The 22,819-nt window shown below is 41.8% G+C and overlaps 1 protein-coding gene across 11 annotated transcripts in view; it reads left to right on the top strand.

The window, feature by feature from the left end:
- UTRN (utrophin) overlaps positions 1-22,819 on the top strand; it is a 910,930-nt gene that overhangs the window by 770,680 nt on the left and 117,431 nt on the right. For all 11 annotated transcript variants that reach the window (XM_040350827.1, XM_040350824.1, XM_040350828.1 and 8 more), the window contains 2 exons: positions 9,482-9,543; positions 20,937-21,011. In XM_040350827.1, coding sequence (XP_040206761.1) covers positions 9,482-9,543; positions 20,937-21,011 — 137 coding nt within the window. The remainder of the gene's footprint in view (positions 1-9,481; positions 9,544-20,936; positions 21,012-22,819) is intronic.

Genomic DNA, 22,819 nt, shown 5'->3' with positions numbered 1-22,819 from the left:
AATCCACTAAATTTGAAACATCTTGTATAGCACTTAGCAGTGTAATTGGCCCTGCACAGCATGCTTCTGTGAACTACAGAACACCTTCTTGCTATGTTATAAATATATATGGAGAAGCAGAGGTGTTCGTTCTGTAGTCCTTCATAGAATGAGCCAGGTGGAGGTGCGGGCTGTGCTCTCTCCCTCTTCATACACAGGAGTTAACACAGAGTGCGTTCAGATCGGACTGTACTGGGCTTGATTACATCCCCTTTATCGCCTGTGCTCTTTCTCCCCCCTCTCTGACACAGAAGTTAACATGAGAATCCGTTCGGATCGGACTGTACAGAGTTTTATGTAATTTTGCCGTGGCACCCTTGTGGACCCTTTGCAGCACCCTGGTTGAAAAACACTGTATATGGTTTTTGGGTTGTTGATTTCCTTTCTGAAGGCAAAGATAACTATTGTATTATTCTGCAGTCACAACATGCTGCTACACCACACACTCTGCATGTGCCGTTGTCTTCCCCTGAGTCTGTGCAACAGTTGCCCACCCAAAAGCTGGGGGATACATTGTGCACTACAGCACCCTACAACAACGGCCCAGTGTGCTGCAGGAGGGGAGCCTCAAGGTGCCCACTTCCTCCATTGAAACACCACTGGGTTACTCCATCATTTTGCCTGGTGCCCTCCAGGGCCACACACCAAGTGTCCCTCCAAAAATCATCCACTAGTGGCCTGATACACTCTAGAGAGAGGCACTGGCAGAAACTGGAGAGGAGCCAAGACAGAGTGTTCCTGCTGGAGTTGGTGAATAATACTGAATATGTGATTCAAGGCAGTAAATTGTTTTTGAAGCTGGATGATGTCTGTTAAATAATTTAGTATATATATATATATATATATATATATATATATATATATATATATATATATATATATAAAATGACCTTCTGGGATAAGATTACAAGCATTTTCAGTAGCTCAGTAATGTTAAAAGGATTAGTTCATCTTTCTAAAAAGAAAAAACGTCTATAGATGAAAACAACTATACAGCTTTAGCTTAAGTCAAATAATGCCTCTGCTTTAGGTGTAGCCTATTTCATACCCCCAAAGCCATGCAATAATACTCCCAGAGATGGTGCTCCCATGTTCTGATATTGCTAAGATGCTCCCAGCCCTTGGTCCTCCCCCCACTGTTACTGGAGTGGGGTTTCTCTCCAGTTCAAAACCCAGCACATACACAGTTCATTATCATACTCCCTTATAGCAGCGCTGAGCTCAGAGCCACCGTGATGGGATAGAGAGAAAGCTTGCGTGCACAGGGTTTTGAGTTGCCCTGTGGGTAGATAGGTGAAGTGTGCCACTGTTAGTAACTCAGTCTCATTTAGTTTAGCTATAAAGCGTATCTAAATCCAAGAACAAAGGGCCAGATTCACAAATTTGCCGCGTTGTATCTTTAGTTTGAATCCTCAAAGCAAGATACGACAGCTTCTGGCTTCGATCCGACAGGCGTATGGCTTCGTACGCCTTCGGATCGTAGGTGCAATACTTTGGCGCCCGCTGGGTGGAGTTTGCGTCATTTTCCGCGTCGGGTATGCTAATTAGCTTTTTCCGGCGATCCACGAAGGTACGCGCGGCCGTCGCATTCTCTTACGTCGTCGCTAGTCGGCTTTTCCCGGCGTATAGTTAAAGCTGCTATTTCTTGGCCTATATTTAGACTTGCCATGTTAAAGTATGGCCGTTGTTCCCGCGTCGAATTTAAAAAAAAAAAAAATTTTGCGTAAGTCGTCCGTGAATAGGAAAGGACGGAACTCACGTAGACGTTCAAAAAATTACGTCAGTGCGACATCATTTCGCGCAAAGCAGGGCGGGAAATTTCAAAACGGGGCATGCGCAGTACGTTCGGCGCGGGAACGCGCCTAATTTAAATGATCCACGCCCCATTTGAATTAGACGGGCTTGCGCCGGAGGGATTTACGCTACGCCGCCGCAAATTTACAGGCAAGTGCTTTGTGAATCAAGCACTTGCCCGTAAAACTTGCGGCGGTGTAACGTAAATGCTATACGTTACGCCGCAGCAAATGTACATGAATCTGGCCCAAAGAATTTATATATTCCAGCTTACCAGTTCTTAGGTATTGTTACTTCATTAGTGCTCTTTTTCAAGCGTTTTTCCTATATTTTCAGCTAGTGATCCTGCCAGTAACACACTGACATTCCTAGGATGACAGATCTCAGTCGCCCCACTGTATCAGTTAACAAAACACTTTCAATGATTTATTTAACAGAACATAAGGGAGTAAATAAGAGAAGTATATTGTTAGGGTTTACATACCCCTTAAATTGTATCAGTTTAACTCCAGCCTCTCTGCTTAGGCATCAGGACCAGCAAAGAGTGCAATAGAGATAGATAGATAGATAGATAGATAGATAGATAGATAGATAGATAGATAGATAGATAGATAGATAGATAGATAGATAGATAGATAGATAGATAGATAGGTGGATGAATAGATGGACCAAAATGTAACCTTCTTAGTAATCCACCTGTACGTTATCCCAAATAGCCATTTGTCTGATATCTTCCTGCTTTGCATAAAACTGAATATTAAGTATGCCTAAACCATTTCCTAAGAGCTATTTCAGTGACTGAACGTTACATTAAAGCCATTTGGAGAAATTAATGAACATTTGCAGTAATACCTCAAAGGACTTTCAAGTTTGAAGTAAAAAGGAAAAAACAAAAAAAAAAAAAACACAAGTGGCATTTCTTCTGGTGTTAATGCCAACTACGGACATTTTCTTTATGTAACTAGGTCTCATGCAGCCATTAAAGTGTTACGTGGCAGTAATTTTAGGACACAAATACATTCACAAATATCAAAGCTATAACCAGCAAGTATCAGAGGAGTGAGGAGTATAGAGTTTCCCAGTGCTTTCACAACTTCAAAGGAGCTGCAGATTTCTGCTTTACTCAGTATGCTTGGCCAGCATTTTCCACTGAGAAACTATCTGCCTTACACTCTTTGAATTAAAAAAAAGTATTTTAGGTATTTGTTTTACATTATAAAATAGCTAACATCTTGGGGATATTATTCATTTTAACAGATTAAATGTGTTGGCGTATGTGACAAATCTTTATATAGAAAAACGTAATTGTTATGGTTCACTCTGAACTCTGGTATTGGTATCACATGAAGCTTTGGAAAATATGTTCTCATACAGAATAAAATAGAGATTTTAAAAAACACACTATTAAATGCATATAACATACTATTCTACCTGTGAATAGAAATGTAGGTAACGTCCATACTTTGTAATCCACCCTCCCCTGCTGTGGCATATAGTTGTATAGCATTTGGAGGTGACAAAACCATTCAGAGTCTACCAGTGGTGGCTGGTGCTATATTTTTTGGGGTGGGGGCAGCAAACAATCCACCCGCCACCACTCCCCCCCGGTCGGATCAGCTGCACTATAACTACACCCCCCCCCTCCGTGGGTCAGCCACAAGCACTGCCCTTACCCCATCTAGGTCGCGGGCAGCGCTTCCTGTGGGCGGCGGCTTCCCCTGCATCTCCCCCACCTCTACCTCTTCTCCTCCAACAAGAGCACTTCTCCTACCAGCCAATCAGGTCTCAGGACCGGCTTCCTGATTGCCCTAGAGGAGAATCAGGAAGACAATAGTGAATATTAATGTGCTATTGTCACACAACTGGGTGGGCTCAGGGCACAGTGCTCAGCGCCCTGAGCCCACCCTTTTTTAAAGCCAATTCAAACCTCAGGCTCTAATCATGTTCTAAAAAACCTCCACTGGAATCCATGCGTCTAGCGCCCTGCTTGTAGATTAGGGGGGCTGAACTCCTGCACCCCATATGCACGAGCTGCTACTGGAGCTTACATTTTGTAACCTGCGTGCCACTTCCCCTTCCTCCTGTGTACTATGTGGACTCTGTGTATTGGATACCAATACACTGTCACCTTTATACTGAACTTTCTCCCACCTGAAGGCTGTCCAATGCACCACCTCTTGCACTAATTAACTTATACAGTAGGCACTTTTGCCTTCTATGAATAAAGTAATTGAAGTAATGAGTTTTTTTTATATATCTGCCTAAAGTTCTTCCTTAATTAGATGGAAGATTTCTCTGAAATTTAAACAGGTTCATTTTAATATATAACGAGCTAGACTGTTTACACATTTGGTTTTACATAGTGTTAACTTCAAGAATGTATCATGTATTGCTGGCTTTACATACTATTAGCTTCAAGAATGAATTTTATATTGCTGTGTAGCTTTTTTTGTAAAAAAATATTTGAGTTGTGAGGGTTATTAAGGTGTGTAGCCTGTAATGTTCAAGGAGAGCATATGGCTTGCTGCTATCCATGCCTTCCAGGCAGTCAGAAAATGATGAGGGGAGAACAGAATGATAATGAGAGGTAGAAAAAGATTAGACCATTGCTTAAAGCATGGAAGGAAGTCATTATATTGGCAAGAGAACAAAGTGGTGAAGAGACAGAAAAGGATATACTGGCATAACAAGAGAAAAAGACAAGACCGTGTGGACAGGAGAAAAGATATTTGCAACCCATCCTTCTGAGATCTGCTCTCTATTGCCATGGTTTGTCCATGAGACAGTTCATGGCATATAGCAGCTAAGCTTTCACAGAAAATCTGAAACGTGAATAACGGATAGGAACTGCTGTTTTCCTTTAACTGTGCTTTTTTGAGGAAATGGCCATCATGTAGTATATTAATAGCAAATTAGATTGGAAGAGCCACAAATGTATCTTCACACAGGCAGGTGTTTAATAATTTATTTGCAGTGGATCAGACATGGATGTAATTAATTAATGTCAACATCGTTTTTCTTTCATTATCTGTTGCAAAATGGATTTTTACTTTAAGAATTTCCTTCTTTGAAAAGCTAGCTTTTTTAACTAGGTATGACTTATGTATTAAGTTGGTAAAAATTTCTGTCAAATGCTGATAAAGTATTGTATAAAAGGTTAAGGAAAAAAAAGTGTACTAGCCCCTAGTAACCAGGTGTATTTTTCTTTCAGTTATTATGGTAAATACATAGGTGTTGTTTTAGTAAAGGACTCAGGAATGTTCACTCATGACTAGTTACGCCGATTCACGAACGTCCGCTTTGCCCGTCGCTCTAAATTTACGTTGTTTCCGTAGAGATACGCGGCGTAAAACTAAGGGTGCCCTCTAGGTGGCCTAGCTAATGTTAAGTATGGCCGTCGTTCCCGCGTCAAAATTTTTAATTTCACGTCGTTTGCGTAAGTCATCCGTGAATGGCGTTGGACGCCATTTACGTTAACGTTGAAACCAATGACGTCCTTGCGACGTCATTTAGCGCAATGCACGCCGGGAAATGTTAGGGACGGAGCATGCGCAGTACGTTTGGCACGGGAACGCGCCTAATTTAAATGGTGCCCGCCCCATTTGAATTAGGCGGGCTTGCGCCGAGCGGATTTACGCTACGCCGCCGCAAGTTTACAGGTAAGTGCTTTGTGAATCAGGCACTTACGCTGTAAACCTGCGGCGGTGTAACGTAAATGGGATACGTTACGCCGCCGCAGTGTAACATATTTCTACGTGAATCTGCCCCCAGGTGTATTATTCTTTCAGTTATTATGGTAAACACATAGGGGCAGATTCAGGTAGACTTACGACGGGCGTATCAGTAGATACGCCGTCGTAAGTCCGAATCCCCGCCATCGTATATTTAAGCGTATTCTCAAGCTGAGATATGCTTAAATATTGCTAAGATACGACCAGCGTAAGTCTCCTACGCCGTTGTATCTTAACTTCATATTTACGCTGGCCGCTAGGGGCGTGTACACTGATTTGCGCCTAGAATATGTAAATCAGCTAGATATGCCTATTCACGAACGTACGCCCGGCCATCGCAGTACAGATACGCCGTTTACGTAAGGCTTTTTCCGGCGTAAAGTTACCCCTGCTATATGAGGCGCAGCCAATGTTAAGTATGGACGTCGGGCCAGCGTCAAATTTTCCATCGATTAAGTCGTTCGCGAATAGGGCTGGACGTAATTTACGCATTGGCTTTTTGCGGGTTAATTTGGAGCATGCGCACTGGGATACTTTCACGGACGGCGCATGCGCCGTTCGTAAAAAGCGTCATTTACGTGGGGTCACGATGATTTTACACAAAACGCCTTACACATTTGAATTAGGCGGGCTTACGCCGGCCAATTTACGCTATGCCGCCGCAACTTACGGAGCAAGTGCTTGGTGAATAATGCACTTGCCTGTCAAAGTTGCGGAGGCGTAGCGTAAATAGGATACGCTACGCCCGCATGCCCCATAGGTGTTATTTTAGTAAAGGACTCAAGAATGTTCACTCTGCTTTGTAATTTTTTTTTATACCTATTTTCACTTTGAATACTCAATTATGTGCAAGGGGGAAAACAAACACAGAGGCCCGGATTCAGGTAGATTTGCCCCTTAGTTACGGAGGCGCAGGGCAGCGTTTTTGCCCTGCGCCCCCGCAAATTTCCTGCACTACCCGCGATTCACGGAGCAGTAGCTCCATAAATTGCGTGTGCGCTGTGTAAACTTGCCCTGCGTAAGGGCGCCTAATGTAAATGATCCCGTAGGGGGCGGGAATCATTTAAATTAGGCGCGCTCCCGCGCCGAGCATAGAGCGCATGCTCCGTCGGGAAACTTTCCCGACGTGCATTGTGGCAAATGACGTCGCAAGGACGTCATTTGCTTCAAAGTGAACGTGAATGGCGTCCAGCGCCATTCACGAATCACTTACGCAAATTACGTAAAATTCGAACGTCGCAACGCGGGAACGACGGGTATACTTTAGCATTGGCTGCCCCTGCTATTAGAAGGGGCAGCCTTACGCTAAACACGCCGTACGGAAACGACGTAAATTGCGTACGCAGGGCTCGCGCAACATTGTGAATCGGTGTTAGTATGCAATTTGCATACTGTACACTGAGCACAATGGGAGCGCCCCCTAGCGGCCATCGCAAGAATGCAGCCTAAGATATGCGTAGCATAAGAGCCTTATGCCACGCAGATTTTAGGCTGCAGTCAGCGTTACAATGTTCCTGAATCAGGAGCATTCGTAACGCCGGGGCAAGTAAGCAATTACACAGGCGCAATTGCTTCTTGAATCCGGGCCAGAATTTTGATTGTACATCATTGGATAATTGATGTAAACCTAGCTTAGTTTTTTTGACTAAGCTCATTGAACAGTTACTTTTCAATGGTCAGAAACACAGAGAAATGGGGGTGTGAGAATTGGAAAATGTATACGGTACTGCCAACATCCTTACATAAATGGAAAAGATGTGCAACTAGTGCACAGGGAGTTGCCCCTTAGGACTTTTAAGGCAGAAAAATATTATTAAAGAGAGTAGAGATATGTAAAAAATGCACATAATTGCTAGCTTTATTAAAGGCGGAAAAAATCATAGAAATACGTAGAAATACAAAATTCATTTAAAATCGGGTAAATGAATCGATTAAGTACAGGGTATAAGTATCAACCCAAGAGTTTACAATCCGCTACCCCAAATGTGATTAGGGTTAAGCGGACAGAATTACAGCATGACATTCCAACATGTTTTGGAGAGCAGCCACATACAGCCATTCATTTGTATGGCAGGCTGTAAGCAGCACCTGCGACTTCCAGGACATTTACACAAGGCATATAAAATTACTTCAGATGTCCTTGTGCATGAACCCCAAGACCCCTTTCACACTGAGTCAGTTTGCATGCGTTTTAGCGTTTGAAATAGCTTCTAAAAAGCACCTGAAAACTTCCTCCCATTCTGTGCAGTGTTTACTTTCACACTGGGGCGGTGCACTTGAGGGACCTTAGGAAAAATCCTGCAAGCAGCAACTTTGGTGTGGGTTGGGAGCACCACAAAACTGGAGTTTTTACCCGGGGGGGGAGGGGTAAACGAGTGGCGCTTTAGCACTAACGGCCCGCACTGCCAGTGTTAAAGTAGCCTAAGGCTGCATTCACAACTCCGCGACAAGTAACGCCGCGTACACGGCGTATTTTGCCGCGAATAGTGTAACTTTTTTTTTTTTTTTACAAATCCTTCCCATTGCTTTGTATGGCCGAACGCCAATGGCGCCTGAAAAAAAGGGTCCGGGACTTTTTTTCAGGCGGAAGGCGTACGGCGTCTATGAGATGTGAACCATCTCATAGACAGCAATGGGAATTCTCCCCTCCAGCGGCACGAGCGTCTGGCGTCGGGCGTTTTGTCGCGGAGGTGTGAATGGGGCCTTAAGCAGGTTACTGCTGCTGAAGGAGGGCTGCACCTGTGAATTAACTCTGAGTGATCTCAGAAGCATATCAAACTGATCTCATATGCAGCCTGGAAAGTATAGTGCATCACATAAAGCCCTTATAGTTGCTTGCATATAAAATGTACATTAATTTACAAAGTTACAACTTTTCAGTTGTCAAATTAACATTACACATACTACACGAGTGCATCAAAAAAAAAATGTATTCATACATAACTGTAATAGCACATAAAAAAGAAAAGGGGGAGGGAAAGGCGTGGTACCTGTTTACGATTCTGTAGCTTCAAGTTAATAGCGAGCATTCTATTATGACAGCAGCTTCTTTAACATACAGTACCCTGCAGTCATTGCTTTTATACCTATTTAGTCTGCCTCCTTCTTTCTCCCTCCTTTTGCAAAATTGGGCTTTCCCTATGCCTACCAATACCTAGCCTTTATTGTCTCTCACCCTCTACTGAACTATCTTGAGGCTACTTTTATAGCTTTTTAAACTTTTAAGACATTCCGTGATTGAACACAAGGCTACATGATTGGAGTAGCAAGTTCTAAGATGGGTAGATCTTTTTAAATTAGGCTGGCCAGCTCCGATGTTCTTATAAGCTATACGTGATTGTAGTTTATACCTTGAAGAATGTTCTCATATGAGCAGATCTGTTTGCATGCTTTAGTCATTGTTGGCAGCCCCAGACCCCCTCTCTTTGTTTGAAAGTTTACCATAGAGGTCTGACCTGTCTGGTACATGTTTCAGCACATGCATATGCTACCCACACTTGCTGATATAGCTGATCATTTATTCTATGAAACACATTGAATGTTACCTGACTCCATCTTTAAAACTAGCTCAAGATACACTATAGAGGCAATAATAATATATACAAGCGCTGACTACTGTGGTGTTTCTAACTTTTTCCTGTTAATACTTTTTTTTATATGCCTTCATAATTTTCTATGCATAAAAGGATTGCTCTTATAAAATTGTGTTATGGGCTATATTATAGCACCCCAAAAATCCCAGAATTTGTGTTCTATTGTGTGTATACTACAATAGGGGTACAGAGACCTGATTGGATGTTTGTCTGTGCATAAAATACTGCATTATGTTACAGAGTCAAAAATAGCTTCATATATATCTGTATAAGGCAACGAGCATCATAAATGCATTACTTTAAAAATGTTTGCTTCATTTGCAGCCATCAAACTCAAACTACATGCTGGGATCACCCCAAAATGAATGAGCTCTTCCAATCTCTTGGTAAGTAAATTTCTTTGCATTTGGGCAGTGCATTTTGAAAAGTGGATTCGAAACTGCAGTATGTTTGGTTCTACAGCGTGTTCAGCCAGTCTTGTGAATCCCAGACTATTATAAGGCTTAAGCTCTGCAGTTTTCTGTATCACCTCCATGTTTCTAGCCTCATGACTGAATTATGAATGACTATGAGCCCACAAGCGAGTGGTATCCACTTTACCAGGTTCTTGCCAGAAAGCCCATGATGTAGGTGCTACGGACAGATTTGGGAGTGTAAGATGGGTATATTTTAAAGTGTCAGTAAACACAATGCAACAAGTCTGTATATATTAATAGGAAAGGTAATACTTTAAACAACAGTCTCTGCATCTCATAATAAATCCAAGCCTTATTTCATAATTTCAATACCACAGTCAGGTGACATTTAGTAAATTGCCCCACATTGCATTATGAGAAAGTTGGGTGGGGCAAGCAGGAAAGCTATTACGTAGCCTGCAGACATTACTGCAAGAAGTTTTTTTGTTTTGCTTTCCTAGGGCTCTAGGTTTCACTAGAGGAGCTGCTGCAAATCACCCTCTGGGAGCTACCCCATGACCCTCTGATAGGTGTGTCATGTAAGGGCATGGCTGGCAGGGAGAAGACTCAACCATCTCTGCTAGAACCTCCCTGCAATGTCAGATTGTCAAGTGTGGAAGAGAGCGGAGGAGAGGCAGAAGATATTGGTGATTCTGCTGAAGCCACCTCCCAAGCTGACAAAAAGATTTATGTAGGGTGGCCTTTATAGCAGAAACTCAGGCCTTGTACACACGACTGGATCTGTCCGCTGATACTTGTCCGCAGACCAGTTTCAGCAGACAAGTTTGGTCGTGTGTACGGCGGACCGGACAGGTTTCCAGCGGACATTTGTCCAGCCGACCGTTTTCCAGCGGACAAAAATTTCTTAGCATGCTAAAAAACCTGTCCGCTGGAAACCTGTCCGTTGGACATGTTCGGTCGTCTGTACAGACTCACCGGACATGTCCGATCGGCCGCCATCCCTCGCATGCGTCGAAGTGATTCGACGCATGCGTGGAAGCATTGACCTTCCAGGGTCGCGCACGTCGCTGCGACGGCGCGGCCACGTCGCGACACGTTTGTTTTCTGCAGGGATTTTGGTCTGATGGTGTGTACAGCCATCAGACCAAAATCCGGCAGCGGACATGTCCGATGAAAATGGTCCGCGGACCGTTTTCATCGGACAGATCCGCTGGTGTGTACGGGGCCTCAGAAGTAAATGGCTTTCTAAGAGCATTATGGATAAGCATGCGCACAGAAACAGGCAACAAACTCTGCCACTCTGAATAGTGAAGTCCACTGATATGGCAGGATCAACTAGGTATTAATTAACAATCACAACATGAATGATGGCAAGATTATGCATATAAGTAGAGACAATAATTTTACTTGTAATGACAAAAATAAGTATTGAACACGTCACCATTTTTCTAGGTAAATATATTTCTAAAGGTGCTATTGACATGACATTTTCACCACATGTCTATAACAACCCATGCAATCCATACATATAAGGAAACCAAAACAAATATATTATGTGTAATAAAATGGAGTGACACAGGGAAAAAGTATTGGACACGCTAACTGAAATGTATTCTGAAATCCTTTGTTGTAGTCGCATGAATTTCTTAGGTGTGAGTTTGGCCCATTCTTCCACACAAACCGTCTTCAAATCTTGAAGGTTCCGTGGGCCTCTTCTATGAACTCTGATCTTTATTTCTTTCCATAGATTTTAGATTGGATTCAACTCAGGTGATTGGCTGGGCCATTCTAGCAGCTTTATTTTATTTCTTTAAAACCAATTGAGAGTTTCCTTGGCTTTGTGTTTGGGATCATTGTCTTGCTGAATTGTCCACTCTTGTTTCATCTTGATCATCCTGGTAGATGGCAACAGATTTTTATCAAGAATGTCTTTGTACATTTTTCCATTCATCCTTCCTTCAATGATATGAAGTTTGCCAGTACTGTATGCTGAAAAACAGCCCCACACCGTGATGTTCCCACCTCCAAACTTCACTGTTGGTTATTGGGGTGTTTTTGGGGTGATGTGCAGTGTCTTTTACCCTCCAAACATGGTGTGTAATATGGCATTCAGAGTTAAATTTTGGTCTCATCTGACCAGACTATATTCTCCCAGTATTTCACAGGCTTGTCTAAATGTTGTGCAGCAAACTTTAAACGTGCTTCAACATGCTTTTTCTTCAGCAATTGAGTCTTATGTAGTGAGCGTGCATACAGGCCATGGCGGTTGAGTGCATTACTTATTGTTTTCTTTGAAACAAGTATACCTGCTAATTCCAGGTCTTTTTTTTTTTTAAATCAAGAAAAAGGTTTATTGAAGCAAAAATAGTCAAACAATACTTTAGGATACATACACATACAGTATTATTACATTCAGGATAGTCATGTGCCGATTTAAGGGAAAGATAGGTAATCTTCGTGCAATTATGATTACTTGGGCTATATCAAACATGGGAGGAGCTTACACCCCCTTAACAGCAGCCAAGATAAGCCAAAGTCTACCTCTACTTCGGATATAATATTATTCAATTTGCATCCAGGCCGGCTATCCTGTAATACCCTATGCTCTGATTACAATAATTATTCAACCTACCCAACCATAGCACAAGGAATTACATTTACATTTGTAACAAGCACATTGATTCATAAACCACCTCCTGATTCTGATTCACTCGCCCCACACTCTGCTCCAAAAATCAAAAACTATTTGAACGGTATTCATCCCACATTTTGCCAGCCCATCTCCACTCATCTCCTGCCTCTTTACCCCTGTAATAGCCTTTCCATGATCAATTGCGTTGGTCCCAGGCCTGGTATATCCAACCAGGGTTGCCATAGTGAGTAGAATTTCTTAAGAGCATTTCTATGTTGGTACGTGACTTTTTCCCTTATCAGTAGGTTATTTACCAGCTTTACCCATTGACTCTCTGAAGGCACTCGGGGAGTGATCCAATATCTGGCGATGGCCTTGCGCGCAACATACAGTAGTCTAAGTACAGCTGTATGACCACTGGGAGACAGCAAGGGTATCTCGAGGCCACCCAGTAAACACACCACCGGGTCATGAGGCAACGGAAAGCCATACGCCTGGGATATAGTATCAATAACATAGTTCCAGTATCGGAAAAGTTTTGGACACTTCCACATCATGTGCAGTAGGTCTCCCTCCTGCACATTACATTTTGGGCATATTGGGGAGTCCTGTATGCCCCATTTATGTAGACGAGTGGGTGTTCTATATACTCTATGGAGGAGAAATAGATGAGAAAGTCTGTGTTGCGCCGATACCGAAACCAGTGGGGCAGAGGTCAAACACAGCTCCCATGTATCCCCGTCAATGGGACCTAGGTCCGATACCCACCCCTTCCTACATGGTAGTGCTGATGCATCATGAGTTACATTAAGCAGTCTGGAGTATACTAGAGAAATCATGCCTTTTTTGTCTTTATTGAAAAGCACATCATTATGAAGGGGGTGCCTCACTAACGAAATTGGGGATAGCCTGATTTCTCTCTGAGCTGCATGTCTTAGTTGTAAGTATTTATAGAACTGGGTTCTGTCCAGGCCATACTCTTCCTGCAGGTTAACAAAAGATTTGAGGGTTGGGCCACTAAACAATTGTGTGATATAGTGTATACCTGCATTTACCCAGGGCCTGAAGCCTTCTAGTTTAAAAAGTTCCCTGTAATAGGAGTTTTTCCAAATGGGAGTAAAGGGGCATACCCCCCTGACATTGAGACTGGAACGGACATATTTCCACAGCGTATTCAATAGCACCACTGTAGGTATAGTCTGGTCCAAGTGTGTGAGCCCTGCTTCCAAGTGAGACGCCGCCGGAAGCATTGACCCCGACGGGAGTAGTATGGCTCGTATTGGGTCTCCGAGGTCTACCTCCCCCCAGTCTCCTAGATGCTGGATTTGTGATGCTATGAAGTAGTAGCGGGCATGAGGGACAGCTAAACCACCTTGGTCCTTGGCTAGTTGTAGTGTGGTAAGTTTTATACGTGCCACCTTGCCACCCCAAATTAAATCTCTGAACTGGGCATCTATCTGCGCAAACCACCTGTGAGGAATCCAAATCGGGGTATTATGAAAGACATACAGAAGCTGAGGGGCCCACACCATTTTAATAAGGTTCGCTCTGCCTGTAACCGATAGCAGAAGTTTTTTCCAGGACACACATTTCTGTCTGAATTTTTGCAACAATGGTGCCAGATTCAAAGAGAGATATTGGGAAGGGTCAGGCGTAACCAGAATTCCCAAGTACTTAAATTCATTTACTACCACTATATCCCTGGCACAGTCAGGCAGTCTGTCTGTTAAGGGGTCTAGGGGCATAAGCACTGATTTGTTCCAGTTAATGCTGAAGCCTGATAGTTCGCCGAAGTCTGCGATCAAGGTCATCGCATTCCTCAGCGACTTCTGGGTGTCTCCCAAATACAACAGTGTATCATCTGCAAATAGAGAGATGACATCCCGCCCTGCACCCCTGATGAAGCCTGTAATGTCGGGTGACGCTCTCATATGTATTGCCAAGGGCTCTAGGGCTAGGGCAAACAGCAGGGGTGACAAGGGGCACCCCTGCCGCGTACCCCGGAAGAGCCTGAAAGAGTCAGAGACCTCCCCATTAATTCTCATTCTTGCAGTCGGGGAGCTATACAGTAGTTGCACCCATTTTAGGAAGGATGGTCCAACCCCAAATCTACGCAGAGTCTCCCAAAGATACGGCCATTCAACACTATCAAATGCCTTAGCCGCATCTAGAGAGAATATAGCTCTATTGCCTGGGTTGTCCACCGGCACCTGTATGTTTAGGAATAGCCTACGCAGATTTTGTGCTGTGGACCTCGTAGGGATGAAACCCGACTGATCCCTATGTATTACTTGATGAATACATTTGGAGAGTCTGGTGGCCAGAACTCTGGCCAGCAATTTAATGTCAAATGTCAAGAGAGAGATCGGTCTATAGGAGTCTGGTGAGAGAGGATCCTTACCAGGCTTCAACAGAACCACAACCAGGGCCTCATTCATAGATGGGGGTAGTACTCCAGTTTCGAAAGCTGTATTGTAAACTTTTAATAAAACGGGGATGAGTTGCTCAGAGTATCTGCAATAAACCTCAGAGGGAAGACCGTCAGCTCCTGGCGCTCGCCCATTATGTGCCTGCGCCAGTGCCTCCAGAAGTTCCTCACTATTAAGGGGGGCATTAAGCATGGCTATGTCCGACCCAGGAAGTTTTGGTAGCTGATATTTATCCAAAAAAGAGTGCAACTGTTCGCTAGTGGGACTGACCTTAGATGAGTATACGTTTTGGAAAAATTCTTGAAAGCAATTTATAATGGAACGTGTGGAGTGGCATAGTGTCCCCCCTGCGTCCGCCACCACTGCGATATGAGAAGGGGGCTGCTGTGATCTAGCCAGGATCGCCAGCATATGACCTGTATTTTCTCCCTCCTCAAAGTGTCTCTGTTGTCTAATTCCAGGTCTTTCTGAAGCTCTCCACAAGTGGTCCTTGGCTCTTGGACACCTCTTCTGATAATTATTTTCACAATCTGTCAGAAATCTTGCGAGGAGCACCTGGTCATGGCCGGTTTATGGTGAAATTATGTTCTTTCCAGTTCCGGATTATGGCCCCAACAGTGCTTACTGGAACATTTGGAAGTTTATCCTTCTGTAACCAATGCCATGAGTAGGTTTTGCAACCATAAGGTTGAAAAAGGTCTTGATAGAGATGTTTCTTGTGTGAGACCTTGGTAATGAGATCCCTTTTTATAAGTCATCAGTTGAGACTGAACCAGCTGATATTAATTTGCACTGACAAGGGGCAGGAGTGTTTTCTATTTCCTGATATATTTCAGCTGGTGTCTTGGCTTTCCATGCCTTTTTGCACCTCCCTTTCTTTGTGTGTTCAACACTTTTTCCCTTTGTCATTCCATTGTATTACACATAACTTAATTTCTGAACTTATTTGTTTTGGTTTCTTTGTATGTATTGTGAGGAGGTTAACTCGTCAGCGGGTGTGTGTGACCCCCTGGATGGGGTCACCACACAAAGATTAGGCACAGCAGACAATGGTAGGTGGAAAAAAAAGGGTGCGGTTTTATTTGAACCATTTACAAAGAAAAATATAACAGAAAACCCCCCCAAAAAAACACAAAAAGAAACCCTGGCACTTGACCGCTCACTAAACACATTGGGCCAGATCCACGAAGCAGTTACGCTGGCGTATCTATTGATACGCCGCGTAACTGCTAGGTTGCTCTGGCGTATCTTTGCTTTGTATCCACAAAACAAGATACGCCTGAAGCTGGGCTAGATCCGACTGGCGTACGTCTTAGTATGCCGTCGGATCTAAGGTGCATATTTACACTGGCCGCTAGGTGGCGCTTCCGTTGATTTCCGCGTCGCGTCTAGATACGCCAATCCACAAACGTACGTCCGGCCGGCGCATTTTTTTACGTCGTTTCCGTATCCGATCAGATATCCGATCGTGTGTACAGGGCTTAAGTAGTAGCCACACAGACTTTGTCTCACCGTACAGATCACACTCCCCAGACTATCCACACAGATCTGGTTCCAGGTTAGAGCATATCTCTCTGCATGCTAGGAGTTTTTGTAGAGGACCTAATGAGCCCACTTACTTCATTAAGTCCTCCTAGCAGGACTCCCAGCACTCCCCTAGAGGTACACACTGGCATAAAGCCTGAATCTAGGACATATATATATATATATATATATATATATATATATACAGTGCCTTGCGAAAGTATTCGGCCCCCTTGAACTTTGCGAACTTTTGCCACATTTCAGGCATTCAAACATAAAGATATAAAACTGTAATTTTTTTTGAAGAATCCACAACAAGTGGGACACAATCATGAAGTAGAACCAAAATTATTGGATATTTCAAACTTTGTTAACAAATAAAAAACTGAAAAATTGGGCGTGCAAAATTATTCAGCCCCCTTAAGTTAATACTTTGTAGCGCCACCTTTTGCTGCGATTACAGCTGTAAGTCGCTTGGGGTATGTCTCTATCAGTTTTGCACATCGAGAGACTGAAATTTTTGCCCATTCCTCCTTGCAAAACAGCTTGAGCTCAGCGAGGTTGGATGGAGAACAGCAGTTTTCAGTTCTTTCCACAGATTCTCGATTGGATTCAGGTCTGGACTTTGACTTGGCCATTCTAACACCTGGATAGGTTTATTTGTGAACCATTCCATTGTAGATTTTGCTTTATGTTTTGGATCATTGTCTTGTTGGAAGACAAATCTCCGTCCCAGTCTCAGGTCTTTTGCAGACTCCATCAGGTTTTCTTCCAGAATGGTCCTGTATTTGGCTCCATCCATTTTCCTATCAATTTTAACCATCTTCCCTGTCCCTGCTGAAGAAAAGCAGGCCCAAACCATGATGCTGCCACCACCTTGTTTGACATTTGCATTGTTGCCAAAAAGTTCGATTTTGGTTTCATCTGACCAGAGCACCTTCTTCCACGTGTTTGGTGTGTCTCCCAGGTGGCTTGTGGCAAACTTTAAATGACACTTTTTATGGATATCTTTAAGAAATGGCTTTCTTCTTGCCACTCTTCCATAAAGGCCAGATTTGTGCAGTATACGACTGATTGTCAGAGTCTCCCACCTCAGCTGTAGATCTATGCAGTTCATCCAGAGTGATCATGGGCCTCTTGGCTGCATCTCTGATCAGTCTTCTCCTTGTATGAGCTGAAAGTTTAGAGGGACGGCCAGGTCTTCGTAGATTTGCAGTGGTCTGATACTCCTTCCATTTCAATATTATCGCTTGCACAGTGCTCATTGGGATGTTTAAAGCTTGGGAAATCTTTTTGTCTCCAAATCCGGCTTTAAACTTCTCCACAACAGTATCTCGGACCTGCCTGGTGTGTTCCTTGTTCTTCATGATGCTCTCTGCGCTTTAAACAGACCTCTGAGACTATCACAGTGCAGGTGCATTTATACGGAGACTTGATTACACACAGGTGGATTCTATTTATCATCATTAGTCATTTAGGTCAACATTGGATCATTCAGAGATCCTCACTGAACTTCTGGAGAGAGTTTGCTGCACTGAAAGTAAAGGGGCTGAATAATTTTACACGCCCAATTTTTCAGTTTTTTATTTGTTAAAAAAGTTTAAAATATCCAATAAATTTCGTTCCACTTCATGATTGTGTCCCACTTGTTGATTCTTCAAAAAAAAAATACAGTTTTATATCTTTATATTTAAAGCCTGAAATGTGGAAAAAGGTCGCAAAGTTCAAGGGGGCCGAACACTTTCGCAAGGCACTGTATATATGTACTGCATCCTGGATGCAACCAGGGAATTCAACCTGCCCGCTGCCACAGTATGGGTTGTTAACGACATGTAGTGTAAATTTCATGTCAATAGCACCTTTAGAAACATTTTTACCTAGAGAAATAGTGGCATGTTCTATAATTATTTTACCCGCTGTATTATGCACTTCTTTCTGAGGATCAGCCCTTGCATTTTGCAAATAGTACAAAAATTAAATTTTTTGTATTTGTTTAAAGTTCCAAGCTAAATGTAAATATATGCAAGTTTAATTTTCATTTGATTACAGTTCCCGCTGAGAAAGCATGTGTTTGCTGATACATAATTACTGGCAGAAAGAAATGTATATAGTTGATTGTCATGCACAGTTTTTCATGCCTGATGATTTCTTGAGGTGCAAATTGTAATGACATAATAAAGATTGCATATCAATTGTTTGGAGCAATGTTAGACATTACTTATTTGATTGCTTGTTCCATAATATTTTTTCAACACTGTTACCTTATTTGTTGTCAAAGCAAATGTACCCTTTATTACAGACACTATTTATGAAGCTGTTCTCTCTGTCACATTATGACAAATACACCTAAATTGTTCACAATTATTTATTGCCAGCAACCCCTATGGGTATTATACTTACAGTTCTGTTCACTGTTTTGTAAATTAAATATTAAATAAAATAAATAAGAATACTTAGATTTGATTTAACATAGAGCTGGTCCTTCCAACGAAACCCCCCAACTACCCCAGAAACAAACAAACCTATGAATATGTAATTGAGGCCTCAGTATTGTATAATGGGGTTTAGGGTAGGCCATGCCTCTATTGTGACTTTCAGAAAGTGAACATTTTTTATAGATATTTCAAGTGGATCATTTGGGGGTGGGGCTAAATAACGGGAGCTGCATCTTATGGTGGCTGCTGCATTAAAAAATAAAGTATTTTTCAGAACAGGTTTGTTTATTTATTTTTTGTTATTTAACTACTTCCCACCCAGGATAATTCTGACATTTCTCTCCTAAATGTAAAAAGCTGTACTTTTTTGCTAGAAAATTACTCAGAACCCCCAACATTATATATATATATATATATATATATATATATATATATATATATATATATATTTAGAAGAGACCCTAGAGAATAAAATGGTTGTTAATGAAATTTTTCTATGTCACACAGTATTCGCACAGTGATTTTTAAAATGCAATTTTTGGGGAAAAAAATACACTTTAATTAACTTTTTTGCAAGGAAACACACTATATAACCCTATTTCTGTAAAATATTAAAGATGATGTTAGGCCGAATAAAAAGATACCTAACATGTCAGACTTTAAAATTGCGCACACTCATGAAATGGCACCAAACTACGGTACTTAAAAATCTCCATAGCCAACACTTACATTTATTTACAGGTTATCAGTTTAGAGTTACAGAGGAGGTCTAGTGCTAGAATTATTACTCTTGCTGTAGCGTTCGCAGCAATACCTCACATTTGTGGTGTAAACACCGTTTACATATATGGGCGCAGCCTTCGTATGCATTTGCTTCTGCGTGCATCACAAGGGGACTTTAAACTTTTTTTCATTATTATTATTTATTTTGTTTTTATTTTATCATTTTTACACTGTCCCTTAAATTTTTTTTAAAACTTTTATTCTTAGCACAAGAAATGTAAACACCCCTTGTGATAGAAATAATGCATGACAGGTCCTCTTTATGGAGACATCTGGGGCTAGATTCAGATAGGTTAGCAGATCTTTAGATGATTTACGATCCGCCGGCGCATGTTTTTGAGGCAAGTGCTGTATTCAGAAAGCACCTGCCTCTAAAGTTGCGGCGGCGTATTGTAAATCCCCCGTCGGAATTCAAATTCCGCGGCTAGGGGGCGTGTAGAATTTAAATCAGGCGCGTCCCCGCGCCGAACGAACTGCGCATGTGCCGTCCCCTAAATTTCCCAGCGTGCATTGCTCCAAATGACGTCGCTAGGACGTCATTGGTTTCGACGTGAACGTAAATTACGTCCATCCGTATTCGCGACCGACTTACGCAATCAACGTAAAAAATTCAAAATTTGACCCGGGAACGACGGCCATACTTAACATAGGATACACTGCATATAGCAGGGGTAACTATACGCCGGAAAAAGCCGAACGCAAACGACGTAAAAAAAAAGGCGACGGGCGGTCGTTCGTTTCTGAATCGGCGTAACTCCTCATTTGCATATTTGTAGCGTATACAAACGGAAGCGCCACCTAGCGGCCAGCGTGATATTGCAGCCTAAGATCCGATGGTATAAGTCACTTACACCTGGCGGATCTTAGGGAGATCTATGCGTAACTGATTCTATGAATCAGTCGCATAGATACGACGATGTATCAGGAGATACGCCGTCGTATCTCTATCTGAATCTGGCCCACGGGGTCTAAGACATCTCCTCTACCCTGGAAAGCATGACATAAAAAAAAGCATTGCTTTTTAGGGGGAAAATGGCAGTGTTTACATCTGCCAGAGCCTCCCAGGGTCAAAGAGATGGCTGGGGACAATCATGTCCTCGGCCAGCTCTGTGGTAACCCATGGAAGTCCCCTCTCACTGCCTGTAAAAGCAATCCACTGGCTAATCAGCCACAAGGGTGGCATTTACAGTATAGGAAATCGCCTGCTGAAAAAATATCTGGATGATGCCTGCATAGACTCTTAAAGTCCACAACATCCTATGATGTCATGAGGGCGGGAAGTAGTTAAATCACCATGAGTTTGCCCTTAAGAAGAATTTCAATTTTCCTTTACCAAGTAAAAGTAATTTCCAACATGTAAGGTGTTTTCCAAGACTTGCATATAGTTCTGTCTGGGAAACTCAGCTGTGCCCAGGACGAAGTACCTAAATGTAGAGGTTCATCTTTGATTTTAACAATAAATAATGTTTTTTTGTGAAAACTATTCAGTAAGTTATGTCACTGCCATGCCCAGTTTTTCTTTTCCTTTCTTCCAAGCATAAACATTTTTTTCTTTTACAGGAGATTTAAACAATGTGAGGTTTTCTGCCTATCGCACTGCTATGAAGATAAGGAGACTTCAGAAAACTTTGTGTTGTAAGTTGGGATTTCTTAAAACATGTATCTCGCAAATAGTGGGTAGATTTACTAAAGGCAAATAGAGTAAGCGTTTTGCAAGTGAAGTTGCATTAATTTTCCCAAGAACCATGTGGTACAGCTTTTCTGATTTCCATTATCCAATCGTGTGTAAGCACATATTCTGTTCTGTTCTTTATTTTTTTTCCTTGCACCTCATTGGGTATTCTTTACAAAGTTAAGCTTTACCGTATTCAGGAAGTTCTGGGGAAAATAAGTGCTACTGCCCTTGCAGAGTGCACAGTCTATTTGCTTTTAGGTTAATCCACCCCCCATTATGTTCTAGTTTTATATATTTCCTTATTTTAAGTACATCATTTATAATGTGCCAGCATCTTTCACACTGTTGTACAAGGCAAGTAGTATATACTATATGTATAGTATATACAGTTAGGTCCATATATACAGCAATTGGACACAGGCACCGTTTTAATATTTTCGTCTCTGTATGCCACCAGAATAAAATTAAAATGAAACCATCCAAATGAAATTGAAGTGCAGACTTTCAGCTTTTATTCAAGGGGTTTACACATAAATATCAAGTACACATTTTAGGAACTGCAACTATTTTTATACACAGTCCCCCCATTTTCAGGGCCTCAAATGTAATTGAACAAATGAATATAATAATAAATAAAATGTTCATTCTTAATATTTTGTTGAGAATCCTTTACTGGCAATGACTGCCTGAAGTCTGGAACCTATGGACATTACCAAAGACTGGGTTTGCTCCTTTCTAATGCTTTTCCAAGATTTAACTGCAGCTGTCTTCAGTTGTTCTTTGTTTGTGGGTCTTCCTGCCTTTATTTTTACCTTCAGCAAGTGAAATGCATGCTCAATTGGGTTGAGATTGGGTGATTGACTCGACTATTGCAAAATATTCCACTTCTATTCCTTTAAAAGCTCCTGGGTTGCTTTTGCAGTGTGTTTTGGATCATTGTCCATCTATACTGTGAAGCGCCGCCCAATCAACTTTGATTAATTGAGAATAAATGCGCTAGTTCAATCAAAACAATCAAACACCTAATAAAATATGAGTGTGTGACAGGACCATACACATAATATTAAAATATATATATATTACACACAGTGCCATCAGTGAAAAAAATAAATACACATAATAAAAATAAATGAAAAAATAAATATAAATATAGTCTTCTTCATAAATTGTTAAAAAGTGACTTGTTGGGTCCACTGTATAACGTGTATAATGATTCCACAACCATGATAATAGATGAGAAAATAAATACAATAGAGATTTTTATATCCTGCCTTAACTGAGTAGAAGGCAGATTATCATGTTTTAAACTGTATGCTACACTGTCTATGACAACTATACACTGTTAAAAGTCAATGCGGTGGTTCTTACTCTGTACTGTAAAAAAACTTGAATAAAATACTATTGAAACATAAAATGTGACTTGTTGAAGTGTTAATAAAAGTGCTGATGCAAAATATGAATTTAAGAAATTTTCAGTGACACCATCTCATTACCAAGTGCAATACCAGGTGCAATGCCCGCTGACCTCAGGAAGCGACCCCACTGGGTCTAATCACACCTTAGAGATATCCTAATCTCAAACAAACCTGACCGGATTGTGTTGCTGTCTCAGATCCTTTCAATAAATCCTGGGTTGTGTAGATAACCCCTGCTCTCTGGGATAGCTCAAAGTGAGAGAAACAAAAATTTCACTGCGCAAAATTGGATAAAAAGGTATGAATTTATAAAAAAAAACAATATTCCCACTCACAAGTATCATCTTGTGAAC

Source organism: Rana temporaria, chromosome 4, assembly GCF_905171775.1.
Source record: "Rana temporaria chromosome 4, aRanTem1.1, whole genome shotgun sequence".
NCBI lineage: Eukaryota > Metazoa > Chordata > Amphibia > Anura > Ranidae > Rana > Rana temporaria.
The sequence above is the reverse complement of the archived record's forward strand: the minus strand, read 5'-3'. Positions and strand labels throughout refer to the sequence as shown.